At 33.5% G+C, this 23,194-nt stretch overlaps 1 protein-coding gene across 1 annotated transcript; it reads left to right on the top strand.

Annotated features, from left to right (window-relative positions):
* Positions 1–12,404: 12,404 nt before the first annotated feature.
* Positions 12,405–17,986, top strand: LOC127721128 (uncharacterized). The gene is made up of 2 exons (XM_052227803.1): positions 12,405–14,397; positions 17,820–17,986. The coding sequence occupies exons 1-2, from the start codon at positions 12,405–12,407 to the stop codon at positions 17,927–17,929; spliced, it is 2,103 nt and encodes a 700-aa protein (XP_052083763.1). The 3' UTR covers positions 17,930–17,986.
* The last annotated feature ends 5,208 nt before the right edge of the window (positions 17,987–23,194 follow it).

Genomic DNA, 23,194 nt, shown 5'->3' with positions numbered 1-23,194 from the left:
TTCGGCGTCAAAGTTTGTTTTCCTTATTATCATTTCCTCAAAGAAAATGAAAACATATAGGAGCCTCTAGCATTTGTTAGTCTTGTATTATTTTTAATTTTAGTTTCTTGTGTACAATTTGGAGTTTAGTATGGCGTTCATTATCACTGAACTAGTATATATATTTGTTTAGGGGCCAGCTGAAGGACGCCTCCGGGTGCGGGAATTTCTTGCTGCATTGTAGACCTGTTGGTGATCTTCTGCTGTTGTCTGTTCTATGGTCGGGTTGTTGTCTCTTTGAAACATTCCCCATTTCCATTCTCAATTTTATTCAATGATATTGAATTAGACTGACTTAACATGGCTTAGAAAATGTATCATTATTATGTGCTGAATTATTAACTATTAAGTCAACGCATTTTTATTCATAAAATAGATCGGTTGTAGTATAAATGTTTTCAACAGCACATCAGCTAAAAAAAATCGATGTTTGTATTGTCTATCAATCATTATGGAAACGATTGTCAACACGAAGTATCGTGCATAACGAGTTTCTCCGTTCCTGACAGTAAGCATGGTTAGAATTTAGGTATTCTATACACTGTTCAAGCTTTTCGATAAAGTAACTTCTGACGACAACAAATTAAGTTAATGTATAATTTCTGAAAAAGTAAGATAAAAAATATTGAAAAATTTGTTTAGAACACTACAACTATTTATTAGTTTAATAATAAATTTCCTTTAACAACGATAGGAAGATGAGTTTAAAATATTTTTTTACAATTCACACATGTGTATAGAGTTATAGGAAACATTTGGAATTAGACTTTTATACACGTAGTGTGTTTTTACAATAGTTTTACAGTATCTTTTTCGGGTTATAATTCAATTAAAGCACTTCAATAATTTCAACTAATTCTATTATAGCTTAAACAGAGACGTAATATATCTAGAAAACTAATATTTGGAACAGCATAGGCGGATACAGGGTGGGGGTGGGGTGTCGGCGCCTCCTCCCTTTTGTGGGAAAAATTTGGTTGATTATATAGGGAATCACTGAAGCATGACAGGAGCGGGCCCCCTCTTAGGGCAGTCAGTAGGCCCTCCTTATGAAAATTTCTGGATCAGCCACTGAACAATTTTCATTAAACTTTCCCAAATCATTTCAAAATTACATGCTTCGATTTATTGTTGTATTACATTGATTAATTCCTTTGAATGTTTCACGATTGTCAGTTCGAGGTTAACGTAAAGCGTAACCTAATCGGTTTTCTTAACAACTGAACCATACTATTGATTTCTTTTATTTTTAGAAACTAGTAGACCTTTTGATAATTTTTTGGACTATCGCAAAGTAGAACGAAGCTCACAAAATTGAAGATGGAGACAATTGCATGCTGCAATCGTGAATTTTCATTCTCATATTTCTTTTTGTCAATTATTGATAATGTATTGATAAAATAATAGTCCATTATTATTACTTGGGGTTGAAACAGACAAAAGTTTCCCAGAATTTCATTAAACATTGAATGTTGAATATATTGATTAAGTAGCTTGTGTATTTGAGGAAGGAGAAAAAAACGTAAACTGATAACTCAATAAATGTACGTATCTGGTCAGTTATTCTTCTTACTTTATTTGTATCAGAATTATGTTAGATTGTTACACATACAAATATCACTAAAGACATGTTTGAACTTTTCCTTGAGTGTAATCAACTGTTTCAATTTAAACATGTTAAAGAAGTATAATTCATATTATTTTGAATACTTTTCTTTTCAACACCTTCAATCGTTTTGCAAACCAACCATAATGAATACGTTCAACACATAAGTTTTTATATATATAAAATTGTTAAAAAGATAACAATCAGAACAGAACAGAACAACTAGAAATGAAAACAAAATAAAACAAAATATTATATCTTTACGGATTTTACTTATTATGAAATGCAGTTCTTTACTTCAAGCTATTTTTTTGTAACAATAATTAAGATTTCAACGTTTTAAACGAAATAGAAATCCATCACCCTCAATATTAAGCAGATATTTAAAGGAAAATGTAGATTGCCTTACAATAAGCAATAGTTCATTTGTATAAATTTTACGACATTTATTTCCATTTAACTGTGTCATAATACTTCTTAGTAGTGCTGGCATTATCCATATATTTGTGTTTATACCGTTTTATGTATATATCGTAAAGAGATACTTCAGGTGCTGAAGTTGTATATCTTTTCTTTTTACTTTAGTTTTCCCATTATTTGTCTTCATGCTATTATGTTTCTTTTGAACTTTTGACTTTTATCTTGATTCAGTATTTATACAGCTCGCCATCCGGCTTTTTACTTTTAACTTTGTGAATTCCTAGTGCTGGTGGGTCCTGAGGTGCGATCCGGACATAAAAGGGTTTTTACAGTGTTGTTTCTATTTTGGATACCCTATCGATAAAGAAAAAGCATTTACTATATACGGCAATGTACAACGACAAACACTTTTTGTTGACGTCATTCTCAAATTTAAATTTACTATCTACTTCACCTTTTTTGTTGTCGTCTTTGTATTAAAATACACCTGCGACGTAAATCTTTTGTTCAAATTCTCTATTATTTTTCAGGAATGCAGAGGTATTTTCTATTGTTCATCTTCATTCATCCGAATAATTTGCCCTTTTGATATTTCCATGGGCACTTTCTTAAAAATATTCACCCGTGGAAATAATTCTTAAGGACGTAACGCGATATTGAACGAAGATGAAAACTTACTAAAAAGGCTGCTACTGGAATTTTTTTAATTGGGACCGTAGTAATACAATGAACACCAAATATCTCATTATCAACAAACAGCTTTTATTTACGAGTCGTAATTCCATCGTATAATATATAGTATCGTATTCACTTAAATTCCACAACATTATCCACAATTTGTTTTCCGATGCAAATCTTGGCTGACTTTCTGTCACGGATAGTATCCAAACGGGTAAAACGAATATTTATTATTGAGCAGTTGAGTGCTATTCCTCTTTTATGTATCTTTCAAAATTTCAAATGTGTTACTGCTCTAAATGGATAAAACGAGAAAAAGCTGACAAGAAATCATTAGATTCTTTTTTTAATTCGGTAATGAACATAGTTGATATACGTATAAAACCAGTTGTTGGCATGATACGGGTTATGTCCTTCTCATATATTTTATGATGGTATGATACTAAACCATTAACGGGATGGATTGTGCTTGATTTTCATATAATGAAGACATAATCTTTCAATTCGTTTAATTGAGGTATGGAGCTGGCATGTCAGTTACTGCTAGTAGTTCTTTGTTTATTTATGTATCATTGTCATTTTGCTTAGTTTCTTTTGTTGCCTACTCCGACATCGGACTCGGACTTCTTTTAAACTGAGTTTTACTGTGCGTATTGCTGTGTGTTTCTTTATTCCACATTGGCTAGAGGTATAGGGGAGGGTTGAGATCTCACAAAACATGTTTAACTCCGCCGCATTTTTTTGCGCCTGTCCCAAGTCAGGAGCCTCTGGCCTTTGTTAGTCTTGTATGTTTTTTACTTTTAGTTTATTTATATGTTTTGGAGTTTAGTATGACGTCCATTTTCAATGAACTAGTACACATTTTTATTTAGGGGCCAACTGAGGACCACCTCCGGGTGCAGGATTTTCTCGCTTCGTTGAAGACCCATTGGTGGCCTTCGGCTGTTTTCTGCTCTTTGGTCGGGTTGTTGTCTCTTTGACATATTCCCCATTTCCATTCTCAATTTTATTGTCAGATTTTTTGTTTTTGTCAACATCATCGATGAAACGGAACCAAAACAGAGGTTTGGATAAAGATGTTGAAAGAATTTGTTTCTATAATTTTCCCATGAAAATATTGGCGTATGACGGAGGCATTTTCGTCCCCATCCCTGTCCCGTTTATCTGAAGGTAATGTTCACCATTAAAGGTGAAATTGTTGCATTTCAGAACCAGAGTGAGCAGCAGGACTAAACATTCGGTAGGTGGTTCTAATGTGTTACGAGAGTCCCATATTTTCTTACACGATTGTATTCCGTCATCATGAGGTATGTTGGTATACAATGAGGTTGCATCTAAAGTGACAAGGAGGGTTTCCGGAGGAAGAGGGTTCATGGATTCCATTTTACGAAGATAATCTGTTGTGTCTTGGATGTGAGAAGGAAGATTTTCTACATGAGATCTTAAATGAAAGTCTACGAATTCCGAGATTTTCTCAGTCGGGTGGCCGTTTGCGGATACAATGGGTCTACCAGGGTTGTTAACCTTGTGTATTTTGGGAAGAAGATACAATCGACCAGGCTTGGCGTTCTCTGGTTTGAAATATCCGATTGTATCCTCATCTATGTGACCTTCATCGTGCATGGTTTGTAACGCAGTAATAATTTTGGAACTAAACTCGGAAGTAGGGTCATAGTCAAGCTTCTTATAAAATCTCTCATCAGAGAGCTGACGCTCTGCTTCCGCGATGTAGTTAGCTTTGTCCATTATCACAACGGCACTTCCCTTGTCTGCTGGTTTTATCACAATATCATCTCGGTTTCTCAGCGATTGTATGGCTTTTTTCTCGTCAGAAGGGGTGTTATAAAATGACGAGTACTTGTTGCTAGCTAGATGAACAACATCCTATATGATTTTGTCGATAACATCTTCCAGTGTAGCAGATTTACTAGGTTTTGGAATCCATGAACTCTTCTTTTTAAAATGCGGAATTCTGATTTCTTCCTCCGAGTCAGACGTATCTGAGTCTTCCTAATTATCCTTGTTACTAAAATATTCTTTGATTATGAGGGTTCTGGCAAAGTTTCATAATATGAATCAAAGAATAATTCTAAAGATTTTCACAACGCAGAGCGAAGATTAAAAATAAATCAAAAACACATTTATAATGCTAGCTAAAATCTTGAATTTGTTTATCATTTATCATTACTTAAAATGCAATACCAATAAATAAAATAGTTACACATAAAATAACGTATAGTTTTATATTTGAATATCTCTCCATTGCAAGAAATAAAGTTATGTCGTCAATTTTCAATTCCATTATCTGCATTTTCTCACAAAAAAAGAAGAGAAAAAAATAGAATAATATTGTATTGACTTGACATAAAAACAATATAAGGATACTATTTAGAAACGGGGAAAGCAGAATAGACTATTTTCATATTTCCGACTTTTGACTCCGGATTATATAATATTTCGACAGTTTACTTACTCTGCGGTAGGACATCCTGATATTCGGTCAAGAAAGAGCAACTAAAAGAAAGTAAAATCAAACATGTAATCGGAGCAATTTGGGGGGAATTTTACTGTTTTCCGATTATTTTGTCGTGTATAAAAAAAATTTAAACAGCTAATTTTCCGCCGAAATTGTGCTGATTGTAAGGTTGATTTTACTTCTTTAAGTTGCTCTTACTTGCCCGGGTACTAGAATGTCCTACCACAGAGTAGGTACCCTGTCGAAAAAAAATAAATTCCGGAGTCAAAAGTCGGTAATATGTAAAAAAAAAAAATCTATTACAAACGATGGTCTTAAACGATTTATTTAATGTGTTTAAGTTCTGATTGTAACTTTCAAAAAATGTTTCCAACAACACAGATTTAATTGATACGTTGACCTCTTATTTAACAATGAAATCCGATCGATCTTCTTCTATATTTGTTCGCCAGATAAATCTTAAACATACTCATTTTCCTGTTTTTCTTCAAAATTTGCCGCGAAACATGCATTCGCACAATTTCAAACTGCCAGCACTTTCGAAGGTAACATAAATAAAGGCAACAGTAGTATACCTCTGTTCAATAGTAATAAATCGATTTAACTGGGAAAAAATCCGGGTCACAAACCAAAACCGAAGGAAACACATCAACTATATATAAGAGGAAAACAACGGAACAACAGAAACACTGAACTGCTACAAAACAAACGCCAACATACATAGAAACGGACTATTTGATAACAATTGCCATATTCCTGACTTGGTTCAGGACATTTTAAGAATGGTGGGTTGGACCTGTTTTTATGGCTAGCCAAACCTCCCCCCTATATGGCTATGTTAAAAATACCGCTAAAATGACAACATTACGTGACAGGAATACAGTACAAATAAACGCAAGAACATTCAGGACAGATAAATACATAAATAAATAATATAATAGTACATTACAATACGTAAACCACAGAATAACAACGAACACCTCAAATTAATTTACGACAGCACAATAGAATTATGAACTTGTGCGTCACACGAATGTATCAACTCCGCAAAAAGTGACGTCACAGGTAAATTTCTAAAAATAGAATATAAAATTGGGATTAAGTTTGTAATGGTGTTATTTTATGTATTTTCTAACCATTACAAGAATATTAATATATAATTGTGTGAGTAGTGGTGTAATTATTTATATTTTCTAATCATGTCGGTTTTTCTTCTAAATCGAACTGTGTAAAAACAAATAAATCCTGTGCATATAGTTGTTTTAACTAAAAGTCACATAAATGAAATAGCTGATTAATTATCTTTACTTTTACATACATATAGAAAATTAAAATATAATTCAAACCACAAACGATAAGACATAACACAATATCCAACCAGAATTACAAAAGAAACATCATTACTAAATACATGAATGTTGGATGTATAAATACCGAGACACGTCTAATATCAATACGAATTCACACTCGGCAAAACAGTCATATTCGGGCATAGGTCACGTTCGATACTTACCAGACTAGACGACGTAGATGGTAAACCACAATCTAAGACGTGGTAAAAATGTCGTTAGTTAGTTTAGACACAGACACATCGTATAGATCAACCAATTCGTGAGGGTGTCCATAACATTTACGGAGCGTCATTTTTAATCTTTCCTCCTCATAACTCTGTTGGAGCAGTTTCTGCGTAAGGAGCACACTCCTGTATATGAAGTCCGTATAGTGTGAACATGCACGAGCATAACGTATCAACTGAGATAGGTAAACACCATACGATGGGGCAGAGGATATGTTTCTTCTGAGAAATTGGAAATTGATAATTGGGAAGTTGAAATCGTCCCGTTTGTCATAGATTTTAGTGTGAAGTCTTCCATCTGTGTCAATATTGAGGGCGAGATCAAGGTATGAAGCAGTCCTTCTAGTATCAGTAGTATCCTTAATTTCAAGTTCACTGGGATATATGAGATGTGAGTACTGACTCAAATATGGGTTATTCAGTGATAGGCCATCATCAATATATCTGAAAGTAAAATTAAAGAATTTCAAAAAGTGCACAATCAGTACCCATTGGAATACCGACTGTCTGTTGAAATATCAATCCTCCAAACACAACAAATATATTGTCGGTCAAAAAGTCCAGCATTTTGATAATATCATCTTCAGTATATTTTCTGATAGAATCAGTGTGGTTCTTCACAAAAAAAAGCGTAGAAAAATAAAAAGTTTTAATGTTGCTGCAAAATTGCAAAGATTGTGATCTAAGATTTAGCAGTAGATCTTTAGTATTTTTAAGAATCCATATCTGATTGACACCACTGGTGGAATATATCTCATCACAATATTTTTGAATGCTATCTTTTACTGTAGAAAGAGTAGTAGTCAGCACTTTAGAAAGATGTTTAGTTGAACATCTTGATGATCCGGCTATGTATCGTTTTTTATATGTAGTTTTGTGAAGTTTTGGTATCCAGTATAATGACGGTAGATTTTCTTCGGTTTTTTTTTATGTTAATACCAAAAGAAAGAAGGACAGATTTGTGGTTTTGTAAAATTTCATCCTTTGTAAATGATGTTAAAGAATAAGTACGATTACCAGTTTTGCTGTTTATTCCACGCTCTTTTGTGAGACATTCCAAATAATGGTTTTTACATGTGAAGACAATATTATTGGAGGCTTTATTTGCTGGAACAACGACATATTTGTCATGCAAAGAGGATACAGCATTCACAACCCCCGGGTTCTTGAATGGGTTAGAAACCCTTGTGCTTATAGTACATAAGCAAGATTGCTTTTAATGATTTAAGTCTTATGGTATCTATTCATTGCGTCACAATAGGAAATTCAGAAGAAATCAAGAAAATTTGACGTCATAATTAAATTTCGACCAATCATTTGCTGAGAACAGATATTTCACTAGTGAGGAGTACATTTTTTCTTCACAATCGTTTGGGAAATGTGAAAATAGTGAAAAAATTCGAGAAAAATATTTAAAACCATATCGGATCTAATATGCTAACACTGACATCTAATATGTTAGCAAGGACAACTTATGTGTTAACAATGACAACTATCATGTTAACAATGAAATCCGGCAACGCATTGTACATAACTCGATTTGTGGATATGTATTTTTTAAATCATTGTAATTTATAATTTGTTTTTCGTATTTCCTGTATATTTGTATTAAAATATCAACGTTTGCACCTAGATTTCTGTTGTTTCTATGGAATTATAAATGGAAACGTGGAATGTGTCAAAGAGACAACAACCTGACCAAAGAGCAGAAAACAGCTCAAGGGCATCAATGGATCTGCCACGCGGGGTTAAACATGTTTTGTGAAATCTCAACCCCTCTATTAATGGAATATATATATATATATATATATATATATATATATATAATCCATCAATAGACCAGAACATACCTGTATTTCTGAGCTTTTTTAACAAACAACTAGTTTTGTAAAAATTATTGAAAATGACGAAGTCGATTTGTTCAGTCGAAATATTTGTCAAGTTAAGATATATATTACAAAAATGTTACACAACATTACTGTGGTTGAGTACAAATAATTCGGACATTTGCATAACATCGGGGGTTTGTTTTTGTTTTTGTTTTATTTTTTTAATTTAGTTTCGTGTATTGTTTATTTTCAAAACAATTAAAGTTTCAGGTGAACGATTTTTCAATATCATAGTCTTAATAACATATAATTTCAATAATATCAAATATTTAACAGTGACCTATTCCATAAATGAATTTATAATCTCTGTATTAATCTAAATAATCCGTTTATACAATAGGCTACAATTTAACCACCTCGGAAAGAAATTGATTTTGTGAAGCGTATAAATGAACTTTAGATAGACTACTTTAAATTTCAAAATCCTGAAACAATTCAAACAATCTCAACCTTCATTTGCTAAATAGGAATGCTAAGCATAGATATGTTGGAATAAGCTTAAGATGAAATAAAAAGACAAGAGATGTTTTAATTCGTTAGAAATTCAGGATAAATTTAATTTTGCATTAATGCCAAACCAAAACTCATACAATGTCGAAACAACTGAAGAAGACATATGGTATCAAATTTCCAAGACCTAAATTTGGATTTATGTTCAATGTGGAAAAAGGATTAAACAAACTAAAAAGTCATAAACAGAAGTCGGTCAAGACCGCATACTTGTTAGCCATTTTCCTAGGTCCATTCGGAGCGCATCATTTTTATCTAAACCGATGGTTTATGGGAGTTGTGTATCTGTTGACGTTCGGAGTCTTTGGAGTAGGGTGGATAATAGACTTGTTCCGAATACCCTCTATGGTAGTGGATGAGAATGATAATGATGATAAATTTAAGACGGAAAAGACATTGTTGGATTCATATCTTGTTTGGTTTCCTTTCGGAATAATAGGCAAGTACTTCAAGGTGTAGCATAACATGTATGAGGGTCTGAAAATGGGTATACATTTCTGTATGTTTCAATTTTAAGGCCATTTTTATCCTTTCTTTTTTCCCCGATACTCTTTCCTTTATATTTTAGCACCCTGTTATTCCCTAGTCTTTATTGGTTTGATTATTTTTTCTTTAATCTTTATTTTTTTTGTTGCCATTTAGTCTCTGTTTTCACCTTTTATTCTCTATTCTGTAAACCCCCACCAGACCCTCGTATTGATTCATCGTATTGTATCGTTCAATATATAGAAATAAATTAAATACTGTAAATTACAACCGTAAAAGCTTGGTACGCATTTTTTTAGAGCTGTGATATGTATTTACAAATTTCAAAATGAATGTACATTTACAAATTTATACAAAATGGTTTTCATCCTTAATATTTATGAAATATTTGTCACTGAACGTTTAGCTAACAAAAAACAATTTGTCAAAATGGTTAAAGGTCGGTTGATATAAAAGACATGTTTTTCTCTGACTGTTTATGAAGTCTTTACACTAAATCCATGGATGTTTGATGTGTACTGTTTGATATTTAAGTCTTAGTTGCATGATTTTTTTATTACTAGTAGTTGTTATTGGCTTTGAACTAACTGTCAGTAACTGCTAGTACTCTCAGATCTGTACTTAGTGTCTTTTTGTTGTGGGGATGTACAAGGTCCACGTCATCTCTGTGATTTTATTAGATGTATTTCTATTTGTATTCATCTGATGAGTTAAGCCTTTTTCAACTGATTTTTATAGTTTGTTCTTATGTTGTACTGTTACACCACTGTCCCAGGTTAGGGGAGGGTTGGCGCCTTCAAACGAGTTTAACCCCGCCACATTCTGTATGTGCCTGTCCCAAGTTAGGAGCCTGTAATTCAGTGATTGTCGTTTGTTGCTGTGTGACATATGTGTTTTTCGTTCATTATTTTGTACATAAATTATGCCGTTAGTTTTCTCGTTTGAGTTGTTTTACATTTGCCATTTCGGGGCCTTTCATAGCTGACTATGCGGTATGGGTTTTGCTCATTGTTGAAGGCCGTACGGTGACCAATAGTTGTTAATTTCTGTGTCATTTGGTCTCTTGTGGAGAGTTGTCTCATTGGAAATCATACCACATCTTCTTATTTTTATAAGTGGTTAGTTAAAATCATTTGGTCTCATATGAAGATTTCAGGGCATCTAGGATTTAATGTAAGACGGCGCAAGCCCAAGATTGTCGCAAAAAGGAGGAATGCGAAAAAGTTTGTAAACGTTTTTATTGCAAAACAAAAATGTTTTCCCGATTTTAAAATCGTCACTGATATATCTTTGTCTGAATTAACATCTCATATTTCTGTCTTATTTTTTCACACAACTAATATAACACAGCTTTTTTCAATAGCAATTTGCAGTAATGATGGCATTGAAGATTCTAAATGGAAAAACCTCATTTCGAACCAATACATTCTCATTTTTTAGTGTTTGCCACTAAAACTAAAATCGAGGCCAACTTTCTCCAAAAAGTTATAGGAATGACAACCGTCACGGTGATAACCTGTACAAAGACTCCTCATTTCGTTCTGAACAGATGTATGATCATTAAAAACTTTTGGAAATCATATTATCACTTCCTTCTTTGAAACTGAAGAGTCAATCTTAATCAAAGTTCCTTTCCAACAATTTCCGATTGGAGATGATCGTTGAAGAAATTATATTGACCGACGAAGGTGGCTTTTTTTATAAATAACTTTAGCCGAGGAACTCGAATTAAAAGTTTAGATCTTTTCATAATTTGTAATAATGAAAATCATAATAATTGGATGACCCTGTTAAAAGCTGATTTAAAAAAAAATTACTTGTGTTATTCCGTTGCATGAATTTTTACAATGTTAACACAGTACCCCATTGAATCCTATTGAAAATCTTATATCCATCTTCCCTGATTTGTACTCATGTTTGCCGTTTCCGCTATCTGCTACATGTATCTGCAAAGGAATGCTTATAAAATAGTTTTTTTCTAAATTTGTAAGTTTCTAAATTTTACGTTTTGCGTTATGAAATTGATGTATAGAAATATTTAAAAACATGATCGAAATTTAAAAATAATTTTCAGACTTTTAATCAACAAAGATTTATTATGGCAGAACAAAAAAAGGAACCCAACAACTTCATCTGCCCAGTAATATTTGCATCGATATTGGCATGATTTATTTAATCTAATAATTTCAGATTATACAATTAGGTAACTATTCCAAGTCAAAATTGCAACTCCCTATTAAAGTTTGACGTTTTTGGCTGTTCTGTATTGTGCATTTTGGCTTTTAATGCTCTCAAATATTTGATATATCCGGCTTTTCAAACTTTTGTTCTTGGGTGTACCTGATCAATGTTATTCCCAAAACACGTGTTGTTCGCATGGAAAAGAGAGGCGAAAGATCCCAAAGGAACATTCAAACTCATAAGTCGAAAATAAACTGACAACGCCATGACAAAAAAAAAGACCAAAAGACAAACAACAGTACACATAACACAGCATATAAAACTAAAGACTGAGCAACACGAACCCCACCAAAAACCGGGGTTGATCTCAGGTGCTCCGGAAGGTGGCAGATCTTATATCTTTTCTTTTCAACAACATAAGTTTTGAACTTTTTTACATTTTCAGGTTGGCATCACTTTTACCTGAGGAACTTCTCGTTAGCATTGCTATATCTTGTCACATTTGGAGTGTACGGTATAGGCTGGGTTCTGGATGGATTTTTTATGCCATCTTTAGTAGAACAAAGCAACACAAAAGAAAAATTCTCAACTGATCTAGAAATTCTGAAAACATACTTAATTGCTGCCTCGCCCTTCGGAATTCTCGGAGCTCATCAGTATTACAGCGGGAGAATTTTATGGGGATTATCATACACATTCACATTAGGAGGCTTGGGCATTTGGTGGCTATTTGATTTGTTTAGAATTTCCACTATTGTTCACAGGCGGAAACAATGGAAAGTTGGAGTTAATCTTAACAAAAAGTACGCAGACGATGTGTACCTGATCTGGATATGGTTTGGGATATTAGGAGGACATCATTTTTACCTCCGACGGTATAAAGCCGGGTTTCTATATCTATTTACATTAGGCTGTTTTGGCATTGGGTGGCTGGTAGATCTCGTAAGAATCCCGTGGATTGTACGTGATTATAATTTGGACCATGTTGAACAAGACGAAATAACATTTAGCGATGCTTTTATGGAGTCGTTATCCGATTTCGACCGACAGGAAATACAACGTGCTATAAGGCGCGCACGATACAGCGGGGATGATAATTCTGTCTTTGAAAACGACGACGGAGATGATATTGAAGTAAGTGGTCATGAGTTTTCTGTATTTAATTCTTCTTTTAGTAGTTCACAACGACCAAAATTTAGCGTAGGCTCAAGAAGAGAGTCAACTATTGAAGATGATCAAAACGTAGCCATGGTAACAACAGTGGCAATAATCTCTAGCCCGGATGAGTCCGCTGCTGCATCTGCAAAAAATGAAAAGTCGCAAAAACGAACGACGGATCATAACGAGTCCAGTGATATAGGCAAAAAGTCGAAATCTCGGGGCGAGAAAGAGAAAACGGTAATATTAAACCCTGCTTTATTTAGGGCTTTACATAATATTAATGAGAATGGCGACCACCCGATAAATGCATCTATAAATCGTTCAAAGAGTATTCCAGCAAGATTGTGTAATGAAAACAGCTTAAAAAGATATTCTAACAATATGCTAGAAAGAAAATCATCAGAGCATACGTTTCAAATAAATGATACCAATCACACTGAGACAAATACAAATCATAACTGTCATAATGTAAATGAAATTATTAAAAACAATACGGAAGCCACAGACTTTAAAACAAATGAAATAAGAAAGCTTGGAAAATCCGCGAGTTCACAATCCTTTACATCCACATCTGTTCTCAATCGTGTAAAATCTGATGCAGGTGAAGAAGATGTTGTAACTAAGCGGAAGCGGAAGATACTCATGCGATCCAACACGCAAGTAGCTGGACTATCGTGGTATGATCCTCATGACGCTGCTCAAAATGTTCAATTGAATCGTAGATCAAGTGTGAGTGAAACAAACGATAACACATCGAATGATAACGACTCAATTTCAACACTTCCAAGAGTAACAAAAATTCCTATACGTGCAGTAAAAAAGGAAGGCATGAGAAGAGAGAATTCTCTTCCTATAATGTCGTCTCCACAAACGCAAACTTTCGCAAGAATTAATGAGGAATCAGACCTTGCAGCAAATGTTCAAAAGGCCAAAAATGTACTTCCAAATGGTAGGATAAAGTGCCACAGCATCTCAGAGGAGATTGTTCATATTGTATCGTCTGTTTCATTAGTCAATGTTTTTGATGACGTAGAAGAAATTCCCACAGGTCCAGATACGTCAAATAAATCGTCATCTGACATGTTTACAGCAGTTAAAGATACAGGTATAGGGCTCCATAATGCCATTCCTGAAAGTAGACCAATTACTAAACGATCAATGAGTTTTCCTAGTCGACAAATATCACTTGATGAAGACACGTCTTTTCAAAATGGCACCGTTCTTGTTGTTGATAACAATGAACATTTTGACAATTCGAAGTCGTTAAGGCGTTCGTCCACACAGTCTGGGATAAAACATTTGGCACCTGAAGAAAGTATAAAACATAGAAAGAGGAGAAAATCATTTATTCCGAAGCTAACTAAATCTAAATCAGGTAATTTAAAAAAAATGTTGTCATATTTATATTGTGCGCCGTTTTAAAGAAGCAAACTATACCAAGGGGTTATCAAAAACCATAATTGAAGAAAGACAACATCATGGCCAAAAGAAAAAAGACCCGAATATCCTTGGTGTTTTATTTTTTATTTTGCCTTTGGTGGATAGTTGCCTCATTACCAATTACCTCACAGTACATCTAATATATTTTTAAACAACATGCAGTAAACAAATAATACACCACATAGAAAACTTTGATTGAGCAACAACAATCCCCCCCCCAAAAAAAAAAATGAGTGAACTCCCGTACTCCGGAAGGGGCAGCAGTTTCTGTAACTATTGTTATGTTGGTCTCATTTCCAGAATATTAAACAGGGCTATCATATATTGGTCGTTATTGTCAAGGTAGTACATCAGCGGCGGATATAGAAAGGGGGTGAGGTGTTCTGGTGGTTGGAACCCCCTTTTGATTGACAACTAATACTTCTGTATGAGAACATACGGTTGAAACCCCACTTTTATGACTTGCATGTGATTAAACATCCTTTATTTTAAAAATGGCTGGATCCGCGCATGTTTATAATATAATTTGTTCACGACAATAGTACCTTAGAATAAATATGCATGTTGCATATTTGACAGTCACACATTTTTTGTATGGCCTAGGATTGTTTTTTATACACTTGCGGTCCGCCCTTTATTTGTAATTTAGATTTTGATTGACAAATGTTGTGATTTGTCTGAGGGTTTACTATTTCGTTTACTTGTACCATAATTCCTTGCATTTGAAGTAGAAAATCCAACAAAAAAATACATTTGACTTATCCTATTACTCTAACATGTACTGTATCAATAGACAATGTCATAATCTAAATTGACTATTAATCAATTGTCATTTAATGTAACGTTTTAAAACAACAATATAACATTATCACTTCGCGTGATTATGACTAAGAAGTTATGCCCCTTCCTACTTTCATCTTTATGACAATGCCGAATGCGACTTATTGTCGGATGGTTACTTGTTATGAACAGCAGAAAGGATGTTACTAAATGGATCAGGGATTGTTAGCATGGCGTCCTGGCCAAACGTTCTCTTCGCGTCAGTATGTCTACTGTTTTCAGAGAACCAGGATCCCAGTCTCCATGGTACCCCCCCCCCCCCCCCCCCCCCCCCCTCGGAGCACCCGGCTTTGGTGTTTATCCTTTCATCTTTCTTTTTGTTTGTATCAGAATAAAGTATTTGTTATGTGCCTCACTCAAAAATATGTAAGCGGAGCCTACCTGACATCGTCAGTTTAAAAAAAAACAACTTAAGTACAAGTTATATAAGAAACAAAGAAAGGTATTCACACTAGAAATAACAATAATAATTAACAACAGTTATTTAGTTAGAATGTTAATAATTTTTCATTGATTTGTTCAGTTATAGTCAAAGCCCTTCCAATTTATTATTCAAAATTTTATCGGTCACTTTGTTCTGTTGAAGTACAACAGCGCTAGTTCACAACCCAGTGAACTTATATTTTATTTTTATATTCTTTATCTAAGTATTAGTTTGAGAAATACACTACTGCTTGCAAAATTTAATTTGTTTGTTTGTAAAGAAAACAATGCGCCGCGTAGTAAACTTAAAAGTTAAAGGAGATTAAAGACTTAATCATTAAACAGTACTTATATTTAAAATTTCAAAAATGATAACAATGCAGGTCAACAATTATTGCTTGGTAAATTAAAAAAAAACTTCACCTTAATACTTTATATATTATATAGGATACTAAAAGAACGAACCAAAATTGCAGTTATTCACTTTAAACGTAACAATTGCGGATTGGGATTTTTTTAATAGGGGATCCGGAGGGTTGTACCAAAAAATATGGAGGGTGCAGTCAACATTCAGATTTTTTTTAAAAAAACACAAATTTCGGACTAAAAGGGTTCCGGACATGCGTTCGTCCACTCTCATCATTAGGCCAATGATTTATATAGTAAGACTATACAAATCCTTGGTTAGGCTTACGAGTAACGATTCAGTCATGAATAGTATTACTTGCAATGAAGCAAAATTAAATACACGAGACAAATATAATAATGTCGTTCTCTACAACATTTTGTACAATAAAAATTGGAAATTGACAGTAGTGTAAAGTATAAGTATAATGCACATTACGCATTTAGAAATTTATTGTAATCAATATTTCATATTTAACCCTAATCTGCTTTTAATAAGTCACATGATTTGTACCTTGGCTGCTCCATAAAAAAATTATAGTCTCTCACAACTCTTTTTATAGTGGCTCTTGTTTTATATGTGAAGTTAAAATAATGTGTAAATGTTTTGTAAGAGGTGAGACTTAAATAAAATATTGTTTTGTCTTGTCTTGTCCATTGAGAATAATGGAACGGGAGAATATCGGACACAAAGATATGTTATATATCGTTATCTACCTTACAGACTTAGACTATGTATTGAATTAGTGGAATAGTCAGATACAAACAACTCCCTCGGGCAATGCTGACCTTTGATGAATTTGAATATTCTGATTTGGTCCCTTTAGCTAACATATAAATAGTTCCCAAAGTTTCTACGCATTTATGCATCCATTGCTTTCAAAAGTAAAGGTTGGAGTGTTCTTGGTGGAATTAAATCCAGAAAAGCGCTTCGGTACTACCGTAGCACCAAACTTATACAGTATTATGTTAATATACAGACATAGTTGATGGAGTTGCACCTTAATTGTCGGTGTAACACCTTTCATATTTAGTTGTGAAGCGATTTCATTAGGATAGGGAACAAAGTGTTGACCGGGAAATTAAAAAATTGCTACATGGATGCATAGATACGCAGCTACAATGTTCGTCCGATCAGATGTCAACTGTTTGGAAAGTATCATTCTTTCTGAAGGTGAAATAACAGTTGCAATAACTATTTGAGAGTCCATAATTTACGCCATTATCGAATATAGTTACCTTTATTCCCTACTATTACTATAACTGTTTAAATTTCCCGGACTTATCCAAGTTTACCAAATCGATTGATTGTTTTTTGATAGCATTTGATTTTAAAAAAATTGCACATAGACCAATGTTTTCTTCCGTTTTATTTTTCTTGTTTAAATTTCTTATGTTGTCTTATAAAAGAATATTTAGCATATGAAGTATGCCTCACCTAGATGACACGATAATACAGTGCTTGTGTTTCCTATCAAGGCGTCGTCAAACTCAAATAATACAGCTCCCTCATAAGGTCAGTGTCTCCCACAGATAATGTCTGGCTTATTCGGGCTAGACATCGCCGAATTTAATTAATGACCGGATATTTTTGCCATGAGCAATAGTTCGTGAGCAATGCGACGGGTGCAACATTATTATGTCCCGTCAATCATAACTGTAATTTAAAATTTGCTTTTCATCTTACAGATGCCCATACACCGGTGATGAAGCTTGATGTTACAAATGACAACGAGACCACACACGAAGCATGGACATCAAGTGATACCAATAAACCAGGATTTCTTACAATTAAATGAGTTCACCATTGTAATCATTTATTTCTATTCAACGATTTAAAAAAGTGGAAAGTTAGCACTGCCAAAAGATAATCTCAAATCCGTACATTTTTTTTAGAGTAAACAAACTTTTATGGTCTGTCTTGTACTTCAATGATTCAAAATACTTGAATGCATGGAGGGAACAAAAAAAACCATGTATTATTATTACTGTATATTTAAAGTGTGCTTCAATCAATAATGGGACACTCGAGTTAACATTCCAAAAGGTGACTAATAAAGCAAAAACTACAGGGGCGGATTTAAGGGGGTCCAGGGGGCCCGGTCCCCCCTTTTTGGGAAAAATTTGGTTGATTATATAGGGAATCACTGAAGCATGACCGGAGCGGGCCCCCTCTTAGGCAGTCAGTGGGCCCCCACTTATGAAAATTTCTGATTTTCTGGATCCGCCACTCACTTTATGTTCCAGAGCTGGTATCTAGAATTAAAATTGTTACTTATACTTTCTCTTGTCTCCAGAGACTATATATACAGAAAATCTCTTTTAAGATATTCACGAATTGGGGAAAGGTTACCCTGTCCTGTGCTAACCCATGGCCAATAATATTGCTAAAAGTAGAGCAAAAACAAGAGTATCCCAAGAGACTCAATCGCTCAACTGTTGAAAAATTATATGATAGGCAAAAAGTCATAACTTAATTAAGTCAGATATCGTCAGTAAAGGGCAATAACTCCTATTATTAGGAGTCATCTAACGGATTTGATCTGATAATATTGGTGTGTACACTTGTAAATTGGTTTAAAAATCACTATTTTAGGGCAATAACTAACTCCTATAAGGATTCATCCAACATTGTTTCAGTTATTTGAAATGTTTGTATGTCTTGTTGATGAGTTTTGTTGTATACAGTTTCAACCTTTCTTTTATATTTTTCGGGATTATAGACAAAAAACTCGAAAATTAAAGGGTATTAACTCATTTAAGGAGTAATCGTATGGTTTCGGCCATGTTGGCTTTTTGGAAGATCTTGTATTGCTGATCTTTTTTGTAGTTTTCAGTTTCTACCTATCTGTTAAAATTTCGAGATAAAAGGCAAATACTGGAAATTAAGTCAAATATCGCCATTAAAAAGATAACTCCTATAAGGGTTCATCAAATGGTTTTAGTCGTATTACTAATTTTTGCCTTGAAAATTTCTACCTATTTTTTATAGTTTTTGAGATACAAGGTAAAATAGATGTGTCAATAAGGGCAATCACTACACTATAATGAGTGGTCTGATAATTTTGGTGGAATAAGAAAGAAAGAAGAACTTGACATTATGAGTTTTTTTGCCACTGTCCCCCCCCCCCCCCCCCCCCCCCCCATAAAAATCAAATAGTTACATTTTAAGGAAATCAAGTTTTCTAAAAGTTACCAAGTTTAGTAACAGTGACCTTGAACTTTGACCTATTGATTCCAATATTGATAAGCTTTTTACTAAAGACATCTATACCTATCGAAGGATGTCGGTGGCCGAGTGGTCTAAGTAGTCCAACTGTTGTATCACTAGGCTGTCAACATTGAGGTTGTGAGTTCGAATCCTGCATGTGGAAGGTGCTCTCGACTCCAATCTTAATTGACTAGGATTGTTAGCTTTCCTACCGAAGGTCAGTGGTTCTCTCCAGGCATTCTTGCTTCCTCCACCAATAAGGGAGCTACCATTTGATTTTTATGGGGGGGGGGGGGGGGGGGGGGCTAGGATGAAATTTGAAAAAAAATGCAGGACAGGAGTTTTGAGTAAAAAAATGCAGGACAACATTTTTCATCTTAGCCCCACCCCATTAAAATCAAATGGTAGCTCCCTAACAACTGACTGCCTAGAAATAGCCACTAGTGCTAAAAAATGGCATTAAACACCAATTGATCAATCAATCAATTAACCTTACCAGGTCACATTCAAACACCAGGATTGTGACATTGGTAAACTTTGATAAAAATTTAGAAACAGTACCTAAGATGATTGGGGTAATTCATATGTGATAAAGTCATATAATTTTCGACATGTCTTTGACATCTTAGTGACATCGCAAATGATATTTCTGCACTAAAGTGTCCAGATTATATCATTCTATTCATTTAATAATAAAACTAAAATAGTTTTGAAAAGATTGAAAAAATGTTATTATTTATAGGTATTCCTGGGGCCATATACTTGTAACTACACAGTTTGGATACCAGTGACATATTCACCATATGACTTTCAAATAACTATAAGACTTCTTCCGTGGATATGCAATCAAAAACATTTTGATATCATTTCATCTGTTTGATGAAGGAAAACTTTAATCTTACTGGCTGTGGTAACCTCCAAAACTGATGGATTAAATCAGGTATAATACCTTAAAGTGTTCAAAAATGTCACAAAGAACAAATTAAAAATCACTCTCTGCCTAATGGTTTTAATGATTTAGAAATTTTATTTGTGCTCACAAAGAAGGCTATCCCTGAATTTGTTTATTTTCTCTGAATACAGATGACATGACCTCACTACGTTACTAATGCTCCTTATATATTCCAATATTTATTTGTGATCTCATTATACAAAAAAAATCACACTTAAAGGGTTAATCAGTGTTATAGTTATATACAGGATAAGTTAATTTTATAAAAGAGTCAGAGATAACCAAATGAACAATCAAAGAAAAGAAGGCAATACCATGGCACAAAAAGAAAAATGGCAGACAATCTACAAATCACCTCACAGAAAACTAAAGACTAAGCAACTTGTACCCAACCAAAGATCAGGAGTTATCTCATGTGTTCAGGGAGGGTAAGCAGATCCTGCTCCAAGTTTGGTACTTGTCATGTTGTTCAAGGATTTATTTTCTCATAAATGAGGGTCAGAATAAGGTCTTCATTTCTGTATTCTTTAAATTTTTATGCTATGTTTCTCTATTCTTTATATTTTAACACCCCATTATTCTCTATTTTTTATTTTTTGTACACATATTTCTTTATTCTTTATTTTTTTGGACCATTATTCTCTACTCTCGATCTGTAAACCCCATACAGACCATAATATACAGAATTCTAAATATTGATGTTGAGGAAATGGACATTAATTAAAAATCATAGTCATTTCGTACCATAACCATTTCGTACCATGACCATATCGTACCATATGGAAGATTATAATGTTTACCATTTCATACCATATGGAAGATTATAATGTTTACCATTTCATACCATATGGAAGATTATAATGTTTACCATTTCGTACCATTGTATGCTATTTTTTTTATGTATTCATAATTCAGTACTGAAGGTAAGTTTTCCTATGTTAAATTGCCTACCATTTGATAGAATGTGCGTACAGGAAATTTCTTGATAAGAGATGAAAAGAACCTGAATTTAGTTAAAACTTTCGATACCCTGTTTTTTGTCATATGATTGATTGGATGTAATTACTGTCTAAATGATGTATACTTTACATGTTATTTTATTCATTTATTTCATGAATATCAATTAAAATAAGCAAAAAAATATTACATTTATTTTATTATTTATTTGTGTACATATATACATAACAATAACAATAGAAAGAACAATAACAAATTGCAAATTAAATTAATTTTTAGTCTTTTAATTGCAATAACGTGTAACCTTATGATTAACCTGCACTAAAAAAATAAAAAACTTAACCTTATAATTAACCTGTACTAAAATAAGTTAAAGATTAGTCCTTTTATTGCACTTAATTTTAGCATTAAAATTAATATGCACGCAAAGCAAAAAAGGGATAAAACCTATATTTGCACTAAATAGAAACACACTCAAACTACGGCTGAGTTGCTTAGAGTTGAAGAAGCAAATTATTCTTAAAAATATGTCAAGTTAAAACACATTAGTGCATCATTAGTCGATTTGGCTTGCTGAATCATGATTATACAATTTGTGCATTACATTGTAAATATTTTTTATCATATGCATGTTAAAAATCAAAGAGCTGTTTCATTGGCAATCATACCACAACTTTGACAACTTCGAACTTTTTTTATGTAAACTTGAATTTGAACAAGGTGAACCAACACCTGAAGTGGTAATCGTGTGGTTGGGTAATAGTGGGTGGATACCGAAAGGTATTCATAGTTGTCTTTCACTAGATAAGTAAAATAAAACGATAATAAAGACAACACCACCCATCAATTACCGCATGGTAAGAGTTTAATCTGGTCGACATGTTTCGCCAACAAGTCCTCAAGACGCCACGCTTGTTGGCGAAACATGTCGACCAGATTAAGCTCTTACCATGCGGTAATTGATGGGTGTTGTCTTTATTATCGTTTCTTTTTTTTTATGTAAAATTAACAAATTATGATGCATGTAATACTCACTCTTCCATGTAGATTTCTGGTACAACAAACGACCGTCTAGTGATGTTGAAAGAAATGTTGTTATGAAATGGTAAATCTTTTTTTCCATATGGTACGAAATGGTTTATATTCATGGTACAAAATGGCAGATTCATGGTACGAAATGGTAATTTTGGGTACGAAATGGTTATGGTACGAAATGACTAGATACCTTAATTAATATGTAAGATTTTCTCATAAACGTCTGGTTCATGTGAGCTTCATCACACAAAAGCATTGTATTTTCAGGGTTCACCACATAATTAAAATCAAGGGTGGGGGAGAAAGGTCATCAAATCATAGATGGCGTATTGTATTGTCGAATCGTTTCTGGCGCACAAATTGTTTGTTGCTTATTTTATGCCTTACAAGTTGTTGTAATATATAGCAAATTTGTAAAGGGGGGTCTCACATACATTTTGTAGTTGGTCCTATTGGTGGTCACTACACTTTTAGGACCCAATCAGTTTATCCAGCATATTTGGTCAATTTTACTAGCTCCTTTGTGTTAATGCGTTTATTTGTGCCAAATTCTGCCAAAAAATGTTTATGTTGGCCCTAATGCTACTGAATAATTAATCAAAAAATATATGTGTATCAAGCATTCTGAGAGTATTGCATGGTAATACATAGTTCCCTACCGGATGAAAATTCATTATACTGGAACAAAATGCTAGCTTGTTCTATAACTTGTCATGGTGTAAACAAAAAGTAAATATCATGTCAATATCTTCAAGCATGACTAAATACAGTGTGGAAAACTGATTATATGCGTGAATTTTTCAAGTCCAAGGACCATAACTCAACACAAAATTATTAGACCAAAGTAAAAATTTGAACTTGATCTGTAACTTGTCATGATAAAACTATATATATATACCAATTATCAAT

The sequence above is a fragment of the Mytilus californianus genome, unplaced genomic scaffold (assembly GCF_021869535.1).
Source record: "Mytilus californianus isolate M0D057914Y unplaced genomic scaffold, xbMytCali1.0.p SCAF_12, whole genome shotgun sequence".
NCBI lineage: Eukaryota > Metazoa > Mollusca > Bivalvia > Mytilida > Mytilidae > Mytilus > Mytilus californianus.
The sequence above is the reverse complement of the archived record's forward strand: the minus strand, read 5'-3'. Positions and strand labels throughout refer to the sequence as shown.